Here is a 15,172-nt window from a genome sequence, read left to right on the forward strand (position 1 = left end):
TTTAACAAGGGTTTTTGCCTACCAGCAGTAGGCCCTGACCATTTTATAACGCATTTTTAATTTGGACAGGAATTTTACCTACAGCGTTATTATAATTATCATGAATTCATTTTGGGGGGAGGTGAGGACTACTCAAATTCCTCTTTTTCTAAACAAATCATTAAACCTAGGGGTAGAATTGTGGATTTGTTGCCGGGTCAGAAACGAGTGATTGGAAAAAGGATTTCAGCGTTTCAAACTGTGTGCGCAGATCATCTGTACCAGTATCAAGCTTATCACTACTAACGAACAAACACTAGATGATCAAGAAGAAGGGTCAATGTGACAATGGATCCTTCCCATGAAGGGTCAATGTGACAATGGACCCTTCCCATGAAGGGTCAATGTGACAATGGACCCTTCCTATGAAGGGTCAATGTGACAATGGACCCTTCCCATGAAGGGTCAATGTGACAATGGACCCTTCCCATGAAGGGTCAACGTGACAATGGACCCTTCCTATGAAGGGTCAATGTGACAATGGACCCTTCCCATGAAGGGTCAATGTGACAATGGACCCTTCCCATGAAGGGTCAACGTGACAATGGACCCTTCCTATGAAGGGTCATTGCGACAATGGACCCTTCCCATGAAGGGTCAATGTGATAATGGATCCTTCCCATGAAGGGTCAAGGTGACAATGGACCCTTCACATGAAATATGCTAATTACATTCCAAATGGATACATACCCTCGTGTTCAAAACGGCACGATATTCCCTCTCTTTGCCAACCACAATGTTAGTGCCTGTGCATTTACATACTTCATGGGAAGGGTCTATTCTAAACTGGACGTTTATTAAATTCAATTCATCGAAAAAAGGTCCTGCCACCATGGCACATCTTCACGCCCTTCCCCCCTAATTCAGCTAATATACATGTGTTTCATGACAACAAAATAAACATATTTTGATGGGTAGTTTTGTTTACTTTGTACTTTGTTAGTTTTATTTTTTTGCTTTTATTTAATCTGTTTTTTTCTTTCACTCATTAAGATGATGCCAAATTTTCAGTATCTTCAGTAATTATTTTGAGGTTTTTTTTGTAAACCTTTTTTTTTTCTTTTTTTCTTCAGTGGATACCATACCTCCTGTTATTAACTGTCCAGAAGCCACAAGTCAGTCAATACCTTTTGGACAATCATTTGCTCCTGTTTTTTGGACAATACCAACTGCTTCGGACAATTCTGGGGTGGCTCCTACTGTGACTGCAAATCCATCGTTTACCCCTGGCCAACAGTTTCAACAAGGGACAACCACTATCACCTACACAGCAACAGATGCAGCCTTCAATAGTGCTTCCTGTACATTCACGATTACCCTTACACAACAAGGTAAGAGAAAGGATAATTGTTAAAAGTGTGATTGTGACATGGAATCAGCCTACTGCCTCAGATAACTCTGGTCAGACACCAAACGTGCAGACTACACACCAATCTGGATCCAGTTTCCCTGTTGGCACTTCTACCGTTATCTACACATTTACTGATGCTGCTGGAAACGAGGCTACTTGTAGTTTTAATGTCAATATAGTATCTGGTAAGAAAACATACACAGTGGATTTCACAATCTGTTTATATGTTAGGGAGACTGCAAAGGTAACCCGGCCGCTTTTATTTTATAGACACTGGACACTATTGGTTATTGTCAAAGACCAGTCTTTTCACTTGGTGTATCTCACCATATATGCAGAAAATACCAAACCTGTGAAAGTCAAAGTTGCGAGATAACTATGAAAGAAAAAAAAACTTGTCATGCGAATGTGTGTGCTTACTGATGCTTAATTTTGAAACCCTCAAAATCTAATTCTGAGGTCTTAAAATCAAACTCGTGGAAAATTATTTCTTTGTCAAAAACCAAGCCACTTCAGAGGGAGCCGTTTCTCACAATGTTTTATACTATCAACCTCTCCCACACACTTGTTACCAAGTAAGGTTTTATGCTAATAATTATTTTGAGTTACCAATAGTGTCCACTTCCTTTAAGCACCAATTTATTTAACACATTGTCCTTGTATTTGCCGTGCTATGGAAGAGTAATATCACTTGAAATATATGTATAATAAAATCATACTTTCACTTCTTAAGTTGAAGCCATATTTTTAGTAGCTTGAGTAATTGTTTGATGTTTTTATAACTGAACCTTCTTTATCATTTTCTTCAGTGGATACCATACCTCCTGTTATTAACTGTCCAGAAGCCATAAGTCAGTCAATACCTTTTGGACAATCATTTGCTCCTGTTTTTTGGATGATCCCAACTGCTTCGGACAATTCCGGGTTAGCTCCTACTGTGACTGCAAATCCATCGTATACCCCTGGCCAACAGTTGCCACCAGGGACAACCACTATCACCTACACAGCAACAGATGCAGCCTTCAATAGTGCTTCCTGTACATTCACGGTTACCCTTACACAACAAGGTAAGAGAAAGGATAATTGTTAAATTAAAAGATTCTCAAGAAGAAAAAAAGCAGTAATACTGTTACGCTCCTCTCAGCAGTAACGTTAAGTTCTGTATTGGGCAAAGACAAAAGAATGGAACTGGATTGAGTATGGTCTTATCACTTTGCCAAAATATATGAAAGTGGTTTATTTAACACAATAAACACAAAATAATAACAATATAAGTTAACCGATAACAAAGCACCAAAATAGTATAGCCAATACTGATAAACTATTGGAGCAACATAACTTTAAAACTCATGGCCAACTACAATGCTCTATTTACACTAAAGGAGAACCTTAACTTTATAATCTTATGGCCACAACCACTGTAAGAACACACTCCAGTGCCCAGCTAATTATAGATAAGACTCCTGTTGCAATAAACAACACACTCTCCACTGTAGGACTTAACCCAAGTTTCTACCTCCACCCACAGTGGTATCTCCCAACTCTTGCATGTGATTTCTGCATGCTAGGCACATGCCTACATACACACAAGAAAGCCCTTTGTTCTAGCTTACCTAATTTCTGTATACCCAACTACAGTGGCAATCTACCTACATACAAGCATATGGCTTTAGTAGTGTACAGAGAAATCAAAGCTAAACAACTTTATAAATCTTAACCAACTTGCATACTTGTTTCTCACTTCTAGGAAACTTTGTAAAACTTGCCATGGATTTTAGAAACAACTATAACTAATAAAAAAACAAATCATCTAAACTAAACATCAGAATATCCTTTCACAATATAGTTTAACAACAAACAGTAACAGAAAATATCAATGTCAAAAAGGAAAAAGAGTAGATCTTGTCATGTTCGAAGAATAAATGATAACTTCAAAGACTAAGTACTCTTACCAAATAGATCAATTCAAGTCATCTATACTTCAAGTAATATGAAATGTGAACAATGGAAATACAGAACTTGTACCTATATGTAAAAGAAAGAAAAGTTAGTACATACCTGTATTGGGCAAAGACAAAAGAATGGAACTGGATTGAGTATGGTCTTATCACTTTGCCAAAATATATGAAAGTGAACAGACACACTCAACATGTGGCACTCTGGTGTCTTTGGCCAATACCATTTTAAACAGAGGGGTGACACATTATAAAAGCTGTATATTCTGGGAGGGGCTCTACAATACAATAAATACCCTTTACCAAATCACAAATAATAACACTGAGAATTATTTTGATTTGTGGGTTTACATTGCAAAATGTTAGTTCATTACTACTTTGAGTGCTTTAGTTAAAGCTTTGTCTCTTGAGGTGATTCTTGGTGACTCTATTTCCCCAAAGTGTGTTTAATCACATCTCAAATAAAACCAGTCAATATTTGTTTGATAACATCCCAATATTGTGCCAGGACATCTAGAAACATCTGAAGGAACTAACAATAAGAGCATGCTAAAACATTGAAACATTACTGTATAATAACATGCTGATGGCACTATGGACTAAGACGTCACCATTACTTGTGTTTTATTAGCTTTTATTGGGAAAAATGTTAATTCATACAATGTTGCTGTAATAAACCGTATCTTTGATATATTTTAATAGCAATATAACATTTACATGTTTTCCCGTGAAACTGTGCGCTTGTATTTATTAACACCTTGTGTTTGTCAGGTAACAAATACTCAAGCTCTATTTAAATTTGTGTTTGGTTTTATTGTTTGCAGTTGACACAGTGCGACCAGAGATTCAATTTTGTCCACAAAACATAAACCAACAAATACAGTTTGGAGTACCAAGTGTGATTGTGACATGGAATCAGCCTACTGCCTCAGATAACTCTGGTCAGACACCAAACGTGCAGGCTACACACCAACCTGGATCCAGTTTCCCTGTTGGCACTTCTACCGTTATCTACACATTCACTGATGCTGCTGGAAACGAGGCTACTTGTAGTTTTAATGTCAATGTAGTATCTGGTAAGAAAACATACACAGTGGATTTTATTTACAGCCAAATCAAATATGCTGCAAATATATGATTTCACATTTCTTTAATGGATTTCATTTATTAATGAATCACGTATGCTACAAATATGATTTCACAATTATTGATTAATGTGTTAATAAGACTGCGAAGGTAACACGGCCGCTTATATTAAGCACCAATTTAGTTAACACAAGATCCTTGTATTTGCCTTGACATGGAAGGATAACATTACCTGAATTGAACTTGCCAGCCAGAACGCTGTTCACAATGGGCAGAACACACTCCAGCAGCGGTAGAACGCCAACGATGTCAGATGGAAGATTATCAAGACCTGCAGCCTTGTCAGTTGTGCAGCCTTGTGGAGTTCTGCAATTTTGATTGCACCAATATCTACAGATTCAGCAGCAACGATGGCATTGGGCCGCTCTTTCCTGCCGGTGATCTTGTTGATAGCTTGCCAGACTGCTTGACTTCGACCTGCCTCACGATGTTGTGAGATCTCGATGGATATTTGATCGCACCCTTGTTGTCACTTGTAGGTGTTTTCGAATTTTGACTTCAACTGTCCGTGATTTGAGTTTGAATTTTTTTGGTATGCAGCAGTGAGTTGATGTCTGGCTTGTTCTACTTCTGGATCCGTGTCCCATAAGCAGACCTTTGGCATAGGTAGACGCTTAGGTAGAACTCTGGAGGCAGCGTATCTAACCGATCCAATGTAGTCTGCGTATCCTAGCATTCGGTCATGCTTCTGGAAGATTTCGTTGTCAACAGTGTCTAATGGCAGGCTTCTTAAAAGCAGACCAAACAGCTGGACGTTCTTTCCGGGCATGTTTCATCGGCCTCCATAGTAGAAGACTGAGTGTGCAGGGTCAGAAGGAACGCAATGTGGCCTGATGTTGAGCACCCATTTCTTGTTAACGAATATGTAGTCTAGACGACATTTACGTTTCCTAGGCCCATAGAAGGTTGGAAGATGGGTGTGAGGTTGAAACATAAAACTGTTAAATGAGCTTTGCCAAATCACTGCTTACATCAAAGTTTGAAACGGCTTCGACATGAGGTGTCATTCGTTTGATACGAGCTTGATGTTGGTAGCTATTCTTGACAGTCAAGCCGTCAGGTGGAAGATCAGCGCTGAGGTCACCCACGAATGTGACTTGGTTCTGAAGCCATGTATTCTTCAACAATGTCAATGCAATCGTTGGTTTCCGTGACTACGTGTATCAGCAGCACAGGCGGTTGACATGTGACAGTTTATCTTTTGTCGTGTAGTTTGTCATTCACTGCAATTATTCGATGGTGCAATGTTACAATGTCTAGCAATGTGTTGTTGGTGAGGTCAGAAAACTGCTCAAACTAGATTGTATTGTAGGAACTAAATGGAGCGTATCAAACCATAAAAATATTAACACCAGACTTGCCTGATACCCAAATCCACCAGTAGCTTGAGCAATAGCTTGATGTTTTTATAACTAACCTTCTTTTTGTTTTCTTCAGTGGATACCACACCTCCTGCTATCAACTGTCCAGAAGCCATAAGACAGTCAATACCTTTTGGACAATCATTTGCTCCTGTTTTTTGGACAATTCCAACTGCTTTTGACAATTCTGGGACAGCTCCTACTGTGACTGCAAATCCATCGTTTACCCCTGGCCAACAGTTTCAACAAGGGACAACCACTATCACCTACACAGCAACAGATGCAGCCTTCAATAGTGCTTCCTGTACATTCACGATTACTCTTACACAACAAGGTAAGAGAAAGGATAACTGTCAAATTAAAAGAAGAAAAAGCAGGAATTTAATACCTTAAACAAAATTGTAGTGTATGCAGACTAATTGTTCTATTTATAGAATATGATGTCATTGTTTCACGCGAGATCTCGTTGTAGGAGAGCTCTGTTGTTTTGCTTGTTTTTATCGCTGAATAGAACCTGAGTATTTGACGCAACATTACACATGTTTTCTTGTCTGTTATTGCTTATTTGACGACGTACGAACAAAACAGTGGCGACTAAGACAATCTAGAACACACCCTCTGCAGACAGGGATATTTTAAGGGGGAATATTTGTCAACATTGGTGAGTTTGATGTCCAAACTTTGAAGAAAATATTTTCTTTTCACAACCTACGATAAACAGATGTGAACGACATGGACACGCATAACTCTATCTACGTTCCATGTATACATGTACATGTAAAACATGTCATAACGAAAACATCATCGCTTCTTTTCAACAACGCATGGTGTTTGAAGAGTTCAATCTGACGGACGATGATATTGGAATTTATTTTGACAGACTTTCACATTACTTTTATTGCTGAGGCAAATAAGGCCAAACGTTGGGTTGTTTGTTAAGTAGTATTGGTGGAACTACATACAAGACATTGAAGGATTTGTCTTTTCCAGAGCAGCTACATGAGAAGACATTTGCAGATTTGTGCAAACTCCTCAAGGAACATTACAAACCTAAGAGGCTGATGGTTGCTGAGCGCTTCAGATTTCACAATGCTAAACAGGCGAGGCCAATCAATTTGTGATTTTCGCTGCCCACTTGAAGAAACTGGCAGTGTATTGTGAGTTAACGGGAATCAACTCCAGGAAAGTCTGCGGGACAGATTGATTTGAGGTTTGCTTTCAGAGACCATACAGAAGAAACTTCTCGCTTGCAACTACACAGTTCAGCAAGCATTGGAAGTACAAATAGCAGCAGGGGCAGCTACAAGGAAGGTACGTGACATGACTACAGTTGAGGGCTAGGCTGTAAATAGAAATGGTTGCTTCTCTCAAAGTGCAGCAATCACGAAAACTCAGTACTATGGGGAGACGATGTTAACCAATTACAGTCGGGATGAATGCAGGTATCTGAATGCTACCTGCTACAAAGAATGCAGGTCTGATGGTAAATCAGGATCTGTTGCTCCAGCTACGCATTCTAATTTCAATGGTATGACACCGCACTACACAAGATCTGCAAAAGCATGCATTCGCTATGTTGATGAAAATGATCATGTGGATGGAGATGATCTTGAACACACTCAAGAGGTTGATCAAGATGACGATGCATTTGTGGATTCAGTCTTCATCACGGTGTCGACTTCGCCTGATGGTAAGGTCTACATTCCTGAACCTACTATGAAGGTACATGTAGCTATCACGATCGCAAACGTTCCAATGGAAATGGAACTAGACATACACTGTAGGTGCTGCAGTGTCTGTAATGAATCACGTTGATTATTGTAAACATTTTGTGCACACTCCTTTAGACAACTAAAAAAATTGCAGGAAGAATTTTGGTTGATGTTCGGTTGCCTCTGTTCATTGTTCATGCAGACAGATACGAACCACCCTTGTTGGGAAGAGAGTGGTTATTGGTTCTCAAGCTGGACTGGCCAAATATGCTCTCCAGAGGACGGGTAATATGGTGTGAAACACTTGATGTGAAAAATGACGCTATTCAGCTCTGATTCAGCAGAATGTTACTGAGCTTCCATTATGGCTGGGAAGGGTTAACTTCCAAGCAAAGTTCTTACTCAACTTATCCACCATGGTCCATCCACTCAACAGCCTACTCCATGATGTAGCTTGGCAATTGGCATGTGATATCGCGATGAAAGCAGTCAAGGATGCAATCAGCTCCGACTACGATCCAACGCTACCACTCGAGCTTGCAGCAAACACATCTTCATGAGCTTGGAGCCGTCATACTGCATGTATACAGTGATGGATCCAGTCATCTAGTGGCATAAGCTTCATGGTCACTCAATAAGCAAGGGAAAGGTTACTAGCAACTGGATAAGGAGGCCATGACCATCATGTTCGGTCTCAAGCGCTTCCACACATACCTTTACAGATGGAAGTTTACGGAACAAACCATAAGCCATTGAAATGTATTTTTGGACTTAAGACAGCCATTCCAATGTTGGCGGCACAGATATTACATCGAGCAGCTGTTGTGCTGTCTGCATTTGATTATGATCTGCGTTTCATGCCATCATCGCAGAATGTGTTCGCAGACGCACTTTTACGTCTTCCACTACCAACAATGGAAAAAGATGAGGAAAAAACCACGTATAATATTAGCGACAAACGCCAGGATAGTTTACCCATCACCAGTAAGGAGAAAATGCGCACTATGAAAACAGACCCGGTTCTCTCACGCGTTTTGGAGTTCACTAAGAACGGATGGCCACAAGACGTCACTGATGAACGCTTCAAACCATTCTCTAATCGCAAGCTGGAGTTGTCTGTGGAACAGGATTGTTTGTTGTTGGGATTGAGAGTCATAATACCCCATACATGCAAGTACCAACACGACATTCTTGAGGAATTACACTTCGCACTTCTGGGAATGGTGAGAATGAAAGAGATTTTGCGGAGCTATGTGTGGTGGCCCAACATTGATCGAGACATTGAACAAGCCTTACAGCTATGCGCTAGCTGTCAACAGACTAGTGACTACCTATACAGTCGCACCGCTCATGCCATGGGTGTGGTCTAGGTCATCGTGGCACAGGATTCACATTGATTTTGCTCATAAGGATGCCGTTAACAGCGCCAGCCACCAACCCGGTCATTACCACGCAGTGAAGACCGGGTCCTCGCACTGTTATTCCCTAATTAACTTACTATGAAATACCCATTTTAATGAAGGTACAGATGAAGGGCCTCAGCTGATGGTCACTCCGTACCCTGACCACGAGCGCCAGCCACCAACCAAGGTCTTTGACACGCAGTGAAGACCTGGTCCGAACACTGTTATTCCCCATTATAAATACCTTTTTAACGAATTAAACGGCTAAAATTGTCAACTTTTGTGACTTTACTCTCGGCGACACTTCCAGACATGTTCAGGGACCATATTTGAGCTTTAGATGGTTCCCATCTCTTTCGTGGGTTAATCACATAACTGATCTTTGAGACCAGTGACTCTTTAAAATAATGGTTTGTTCAGTGTCTTCACTAGGGTCAAAGGAGGCAAATGATTGGACGATAGCTGTTCTTTGTGCGTTAAAACGCGCGCATGAGCTCAGCGTCCATGTAGCATGTCGCTGTAAACAATACCATATATGGATAAATGAGTTTATAAGCGCGCACCTGTTACCTCAAAATTGATACATTTTCAGCGCGTACGCGCAAGTGCGCGAAGTTGCAATGAAACTGCCACGAATATAAAAAAACATGGGATACAGTGCAATGCCAAGTTTCACACAATGTACATGTATGCTGATTTAGGGGCCACTTAATCCCTTTTCAAAAGCCGGTCTTTATACCGCACATTAACACACCCCAACGTGACCGGGTTTTGACCAATCAGAGACTTGAAACCTTCCAAGGTAGTTATAATGTTCGTTGAGATACAAAATAAAAGGCCCACTACTTTTTTGTTTCACTTCGTTAATTATTTGAATGTCCTTTTTAATGTGAAATTCACGCATTTTTATTAAGTTAATGTCCGCCACTGACAACATCTACCGCTCATATTGTTTATATATATATTTTAAAATCAAACAATCACGCAATCGTCAAAATGGCTCCTTGGTCCCAACAAAATAAAATTAATTAATTTTAAAATCAAACAATCACGCAATCTTCAAAATGGCTCCTTGGTCCCAACAAAATAAAATTAATTAATTTGACTTTATTATATTTCATAATCATCTGATCACAAAGACCAAACTAATCATAAACAATGCAGTAATCCCAAATTAGAACGAGGTACAAAGTGTCTTGTAAGAAGGTAGGAATTGTCTTATAAGAAGGTAGGAAGTGTTCAAGGTAGGAGGTGTCCAGTGTACAATGTGGCAAAGGTATTGAGAGTCCTGACACCATTTGTATACAATGCAAAAAATTAGTTCATTACTACTTTGAGTGCTTTAGTTGAAGCTTTATCTCTTGAGGTGATTCTTAGTGATTCTTTTTTCTAAAGTGGATTTAATCACATCTTAAGTAAAAGCAGTCAATATTTGTTTGATAACATTCCAAACATTTATTATGCTAGAACATCTAGGTACTCCATGTATGATGTGACCATTACTAGTGGTTATTGGCCTGTATTGGTAAAAATTCTCAATCATGCAGTGTTGCTGTTATAAACGATAATATTATAAACACATTAATTGTTTTCATGTAAAACCATGTGCTTGTGCATTCTTTAACACCTAGTGTTTGTCAGGTGACAGATTCTCAAGCTCTATTTAAATCTGTGTTTGGTTTTATTGTTTGCAGTTGACACAGTGCGACCAGAGATTCAATTTTGTCCACAAAACATAAACCAACAAATACAGTTTGGAGTACCAAGTGTGATTGTGACATGGAATCAGCCTATTGCCTCAGATAACTCTGGTCAGACACCAAACATGCAGGCTACACACCAACCTGGATCCAGTTTCCCTGTTGGCACTTCTACCGTTATCTACACATTCACTGATGCTGCTGGCAATGAGGCTACTTGTAGTTTTAATGTCAATGTGGTATCTGGTAAGAAAACATACACAGTGGATTTTATTTACTGCCCAAGCAAATATGCTGCAATTATGATTTCACAATTTGTTAATATGTTATGGAGACTGCACAGGTAACCTGGCGCTTATATTTAGCACCAATTTAATTAACACAAGGTCATTGTACTTACCGTTACATGGAAAGATAAAATCACCTGAGTTGAACGTATTATAAAATCGATCTTGCACTTCTTTAGTTGATGCAATATTTTCAGTAGCTTGAGTAATTGTTTGATGTTTTTTATAACTGAACCTTCATTTTTGTTTTCTTCAGTGGATACCGTACCTCCTGTTATCAATTGTCCAGAAGCCATAATTCATTCAATACCTTTTGGACAATCGGTTGCTCCTGTTTTTTGGACAATACCAACTGCTTCGGACAATTCAGGGACAGCTCCTACTGTGACTGCAAATCCATCGTTTACCCCTGGCCAACAGTTTCAACAAGGGACAACCACTATCACCTACACAGCAACAGATGCAGCCTTCAATAGTGCTTCCTGTACATTCACGATTACCCTTACACAACAAGGTAAGAGAAAGGATAATTGTTAAATTTAAAGATTTTCAAGAAGAAAAAAGCAGTTATACAATTTTTTAAACCAAGTCACAAAACAAAACACCAGAGAATTGTTTTGATTTGTTTGTATGGATGTCTAGACACTTCATGCCTCTGCTACTGTCAAAGTTGGACATTTCATACGTTTGGGACACTTCGTACTAAGCAAATTGATTTCTTATTATCGTGGTCGGGGTACGGAGTGACCATCAGCTGAGGCACTTCATATGTACCTTCATTAGAATGGGTATTTCATAGTAAGTTAATTAGGGAATAACAGTGCGAAGACCCGGTCTTCACTGCGTGGTAATGACCGGGTTGGTGGCTGGCGCTGTTAACGGACCAAGCCGGAAGCGAGGTCCGTTAACAGCGCCAGCAACCAACCAAGGTCTTTGACACGCAGTGAAGACCTGGTCCGAACACTGTTATTCCCATTATAAATACCTTTATAACAAATTAAACGGCTAAAATTGTCAACTTTTGTGACTTTACTCTCGGCGACACTTCCAGACATGTTCAGGGGCCATATTTGAGCTTTAGATGGTTCCCATCTCTTTCGTGGGTTAATCACATAACTGATCTTTGAGACCAGTGACTCTTTAAAATAATGGTCTGTTCAGTGTCTTCACTGGGGTCAAAGGAGGCAAATGATTGGACGATAGCTGTTCTTTGTGCGTTAAAACGCGCGCATGAGCTCAGCGTCCATGTAGCATGTTGCCTTAAACAAGACCATATATGGATAAATGAGTTTATAAGCGCGCAACTGTTACCTCAAAATTGATACATTTTCAGCGCGTACGCGCAAGTGCGCGAAGTTGCAATGAAACTGCCATGAATATAAAAAAACATGGGATACAGTGCAATGCCAAGTTTCACACAATGTACATGTATGCTGATTTAGGGGCCACTTAATCCCTTTTCAAAAGCCGGTCTTTATACCGCACATTAACACACCCCAACGTGACCGGGTTTTGACCAATCAGAGACTGAAACCTTCCATGGTAGTTATAATGTTCGTTGAGATACAAAATAAAAGGCCCACTACTTTTTTGTTTCACTTCGTTAATTATTTGAATGTCCTTTTTAATGTGAAATTCACGCGTTTTTATTAAGTTAATGTCCGCCACTGACAACATCTACCGCTCATATTGTTTATATATATTTTTAAATCAAACAATCACGCAATCGTCAAAATGGCTCCTTGGTCCCAACAAAATAAAATTAATTAATTTGACTTTATTATATTTCATAATCATCTGATCACAAAGACCAAACTAATCATAAACAATGCAGTAATCCCAAATTAGAACGAGGTACAAAGTGTCTTGTAAGAAGGTAGGGAGTGTCTTATAAGAAGGTAGGAAGTGTTCAAGGTAGGAGGTGTCCAGGGTACAATGTGGCAAAGGTATTGAGAGTCCTGACACCATTTGTATACAATGCAAAAAATTAGTTCATTACTACTTTGAGTGCTTTAGTTGAAGCTTTATCTCTTGAGGTGATTCTTAGTGATTCTTTTTTCTAAAGTGGATTTAATCACATCTTAAGTAAAAGCAGTCAATATCTGTTTGATAACATTCCAAACATTTATTATGCTAGAACATCTAGGTACTCCATGTATGATGTGACCATTACTAGTGGTTATTGGCCTGTATTGGTAAAAATTCTCAATCATGCAGTGTTGCTGTTATAAACGATAATATTATAAACACATTAATTGTTTTCATGTAAAACCATGTGCTTGTGCATTCTTTAACACCTAGTGTTTGTCAGGTGACAGATTCTCAAGCTCTATTTAAATCTGTGTTTGGTTTTATTGTTTGCAGTTGACACAGTGCGACCAGAGATTCAATTTTGTCCACAAAATATAAACCAACAGATACAGTTTGGAGTACCAAGTGTGATTGTGACATGGAATCAGCCTACTGCCTCAGATAACTCTGGTCAGACACCAAACGTGCAGGCTACACACCAATCTGGATCCAGTTTCCCTGTTGGCACTTCTACCGTTATCTACACATTCACTGATGCTGCTGGCAATGAGGCTACTTGTAGTTTTAATGTCAATGTAGTATCTGGTAAGAAAACATACACAGTGGATTTTATTTACTGCCAAAGCAAATATGCTGCAAATATGATTTCACAATTTGTTAATATGTTATGGAGACTGCACAGGTAACCTGGGCTTATATTTAGCACCAATTTAATTAACACAAGGTCATTGCATTTACCGTGACATGCAAAGATAAAATCACCTGAATTGTATGTATAATAAAATCGATCTTGGACTTCTTTTAGTTGGTGCAATATTTTCAGTAGCTTGAGTAATTGTTTGATATTTTTTGTAATTGAACCTTCATTTTTGTTTTCTTCAGTGGATACCGTACCTCCTGTTATCAATTGTCCAGAAGCCATAAGTCAGTCAATACCTTTTGGACAATCGTTTGCTCCTGTTTTTTGGGCAATACCAACTGCTTCGGACAATTCAGGGACAGCTCCTACTGTGACTGCAAATCCATCGTTTACCCCTGGCCAACAGTTTCAACAAGGGACAACCACTATCACCTACACAGCAACAGATGCAGCCTTCAATAGTGCTTCCTGTACATTCACGGTTACCCTTACACAACAAGGTAAGAGAAAGGATAATTGTTAAATTTAAAGATTTTCAAGAAGAAAAAAGCAGTTATACAATTTTTTAAACCAAGTCACAAAACAAAACACCAGAGAATTGTTTTGATTTGTTTGTATGGATGTCTAGACACTTCATGCCTCTGCTACTGTCAAAGTTGGACATTTCATACGTTTGGGACACTTCGTACTAAGCAAATTGATTTCTTATTATCGTGGTCAGGGTACGGAGTGACCATCAGCTGAGGCACTTCATATGTACCTTCATTAGAATGGGTATTTCATAGTAAGTTAATTAGGGAATAACAGTGCGAAGACCCGGTCATCACTGCGTGGTAATGACCGGGTTGGTGGCTGGCGCTGTTAACGGACCGAGCCGGAAGCGAGGTCCGTTAACAGCGCCAGCCACCAACCAAGGTCTTTGACACGCAGTGAAGACCTGGTCCGAACACTGTTATTCCCATTATAAATACCTTTATAACAAATTAAACGGCTAAAATTGTCAACTTTTGTGACTTTACTCTCGGCGACACTTCCAGACATGTTCAGGGGCCATATTTGAGCTTTAGATGGTTCCCATCTCTTTCGTGGGTTAATCACATAACTGATCTTTGAGACCAGTGACTCTTTAAAATAATGGTCTGTTCAGTGTCTTCAATGGCTCATTGGTCCCAACAAAATAAAATTAATTAATTTGACTTTATTATATTTCATAATCATCTGATCACAAAGACCAAACTAATCATAAACAATGCAGTAATCCCAAATTAGAACGAGGTACAAAGTGTCTTGTAAGAAGGTAGGGAGTGTCTTATAAGAAGGTAGGAAGTGTTCAATGTAGGAGGTGTCCAGGGTACAATGTGGCAAAGGTATTGAGAGTCCTGACACCATTTGTATACAATGCAAAAAATTAGTTCATTACTACTTTGAGTGCTTTAGTTGAAGCTTTATCTCTTGAGGTGATTCTTAGTGATTCTTTTTTCTAAAGTGGATTTAATCACATCTTAAGTAAAAGCAGTCAATATTTGTTTGATAACATTCCAAACATT

The 15,172-nt window shown here is 39.2% G+C and overlaps 1 protein-coding gene across 1 annotated transcript in view; it reads left to right on the forward strand.

Annotated features, from left to right (window-relative positions):
* LOC117288916 (serine-rich adhesin for platelets-like) overlaps positions 1-15,172 on the forward strand; it is a 97,387-nt gene that overhangs the window by 18,926 nt on the left and 63,289 nt on the right. Inside the window, exons 6-10 of the mRNA XM_033769789.1 lie at positions 1,113-1,240; positions 1,371-1,575; positions 11,211-11,468; positions 13,319-13,570; positions 13,868-14,125. Of these exons, the coding sequence (XP_033625680.1) occupies positions 1,113-1,240; positions 1,371-1,575; positions 11,211-11,468; positions 13,319-13,570; positions 13,868-14,125 (1,101 nt within the window). The remainder of the gene's footprint in view (positions 1-1,112; positions 1,241-1,370; positions 1,576-11,210; positions 11,469-13,318; positions 13,571-13,867; positions 14,126-15,172) is intronic.

The sequence above is a fragment of the Asterias rubens genome, chromosome 4, assembly GCF_902459465.1.
Source record: "Asterias rubens chromosome 4, eAstRub1.3, whole genome shotgun sequence".
Taxonomy (NCBI): Eukaryota; Metazoa; Echinodermata; class Asteroidea; order Forcipulatida; family Asteriidae; genus Asterias; species Asterias rubens.